The sequence below is a fragment of the Dendroctonus ponderosae genome, unplaced genomic scaffold, assembly GCF_020466585.1.
Source record: "Dendroctonus ponderosae isolate FM_Combo_2020 unplaced genomic scaffold, Dpon_F_20191213v2 Dpon_F_20191213_5, whole genome shotgun sequence".
Lineage (NCBI taxonomy): Eukaryota > Metazoa > Arthropoda > Insecta > Coleoptera > Curculionidae > Dendroctonus > Dendroctonus ponderosae.
The window spans coordinates 12,510,808-12,513,052 of NW_026018715.1; the positions used below are offsets into that span (position 1 = coordinate 12,510,808).

Here is a 2,245-nt window from a genome sequence, read left to right on the forward strand (position 1 = left end):
ACCGCTAACAGTATGGATACAATGGATTACAAAAGCGATGGCATACAGAAACCTACTAGAAGATGCTGGCAAAGCAGCCGAACAGGAACCCAAAGGCGTTTATAAAAAAGGGAAGTAATAAGCAACTGTTTTCCAACACGTGTTTTCCATAATTATTCACTGACAAACACTTACTTTAATATCTTGTTCGGTTCAATGCCACAACTGGCTGCAATGATGACCTTTGGTTCAGCGTGGTTAATTCTAGTGCTTAATTCACTAGCTGCGAATCCTAAAACAACACAAAGCAATGTTAAGGATATCAGAAGAATTGGGGTTTCGCCGTCATTGCGTGAAAATGGTGAGTTTCTCGGGGGGTTTTGGGAAAACCCCAGTAAGCCCGAAAAACGTATCAATGTCAAGCATTTTTTCAAATAAATATTTGATATACTAAATATATAAAATATATATACTAAATAGTAACGTTTGGATCGGCTTTGAAAAAAAAAATTAATAATTTTCCTGTTTCTATCTACTGATGGTAAATTACCTCCAAACACGACCGAATGAACGGCTCCCAATCTTGCAACCGCCAACATCGCCATTACGGTTTCTGGAATAAGGGGCATGTAAATGAGCACCTTATCGCCCTTTTCCACCCCATATCTGGCTAGAAGTCCGGCCAATTTCGAAACCTTCAACGAAAATAACCAATGAAGTCGATGTAAAGATTTCTGAATCTTTACTGGACCTTTTCTTGCAATTCCGAGTAGGAAATTTTGCGCACTACTCCGGTTCCTGGACTATCATAGATGAGGGCCACTTTGGAACCGTTTCCTGCTTCCACGTGCCGATCGACCGCATTGTAACAGGCGTTTATTTCTCCACCGACATACCTGAATAAATTGTTATTATCTACCACTTAATAAGTCCTAACGGAAATATCGCCTACTACCATTTGGTGAATGGTTCTTGGCTGTTGTCCAACACCTTCTTCCATGGCTTGGCCCAACTGACCATCGTTCCAACACTGGCCCAGAACGATTCCGGATTTTCGATTGACTCTTTGAACACTTTTTCATAACTGCTTATATTCAATATTGAGCCCTTCGGGACTTTACCTACGTATCCAGAGAGCAAATCATCATTGAACAATAGTCGGTTACAAGTTTTGGTAGTTCAGTCTTACCCTTTTTCTTACTTTCCAGTTTTTTCCGTTTCACCAAGCTCATTTTTCGATCGGGATCGCGTAAACGTAAACTTTCCACGCGATTTGTTCCAACCGAAAATACCGTTCAACTGGACGTGAACAATTAAATGAAGAAACAAAAAATATATGAATGCCCATTTGCATGCTAAATCGTAACACTGGATTTAAATACAATGCCAGTTCCAAGTTCATTAATATTGCTATTTTTGAAAAGAATTAGTTGATTCTGTATAAGTTTGACCGGTTACGGAGAGGTCAATCAGATCTATTGTAGAATTCTGCTAATACATAGGCACAAAAACGACCTCGTTGCCTTTGGTAAGATCTACATTTTTTTATGGTAAGCGGATACGCAGGGATAATCAGAGCGTTTCACTGCTCTGATTATACCCCATAGTGAAAAATAGTTTAGAAATAACCAGAAACGTCTCAAATTGATGGCATTGATTTTACAAAGTGTTCTACAAAATGAATGCGGATCCTCTTTAAAACGTGCAACTGCTGCATAATTTTCATTAACAAACTGCAACACGATGTTCATTTCTGGAGCTAATGCATATGGATCAAGTTGCGATTAGCATTGACTAATATTTAAAAATTGACCAAAATGTGGAAGTTGCAAACGTGAAAAAATTCGGAATCCTCGCGTAGTTCACTGGGAAGTTTTTTTTTCTAAAGACCACAGATCGATCCCCAGAATCGTGTCTTTTTTTTCTCGGAAAAATGTCGAAATTTTCTCTACTCTATAGGGGATGATTCTTAATCAGTATCCCCACTAGTGGCAAATGAAAATTTCAAATTGACGAAAATACATGGTGCTAAAAATCGAAATTCATATAAATTTTTTTGTCATTAATATGAAGATATTCGGGTTAAGAACTTCAAATTTTGCAACATAAGGGTTTTTAGATTACGAACAAGGTGCGAGTGCAATTTTCGCGTTGATCGTCAGTCAAATTTTCGGACTTGAAAGATGACCGGATTTGAAAGAACTGTTGCGGGACAGAATTTGCATTGCGTTTTTCAAAAATAAATTTCTGTGAAGCGAAAAATATT

At 38.0% G+C, this 2,245-nt stretch overlaps 1 protein-coding gene across 1 annotated transcript in view; it reads right to left on the reverse strand.

The window, feature by feature from the left end:
• The window catches only part of LOC109545533 (acyl-CoA synthetase short-chain family member 3, mitochondrial), a 5,419-nt gene extending 4,141 nt beyond the window's left edge, over positions 1-1,278 (reverse strand). Inside the window, exons 1-5 of the mRNA XM_019916292.2 lie at positions 1,169-1,278; positions 935-1,100; positions 731-875; positions 530-674; positions 175-271 (exon numbers count right to left, since the gene is read on the reverse strand). Of these exons, the coding sequence (XP_019771851.2) occupies positions 175-271; positions 530-674; positions 731-875; positions 935-1,100; positions 1,169-1,211 (596 nt within the window). The 5' untranslated portion in view covers positions 1,212-1,278. The remainder of the gene's footprint in view (positions 1-174; positions 272-529; positions 675-730; positions 876-934; positions 1,101-1,168) is intronic.
• Between the last annotated feature and the right edge of the window lie 967 nt (positions 1,279-2,245).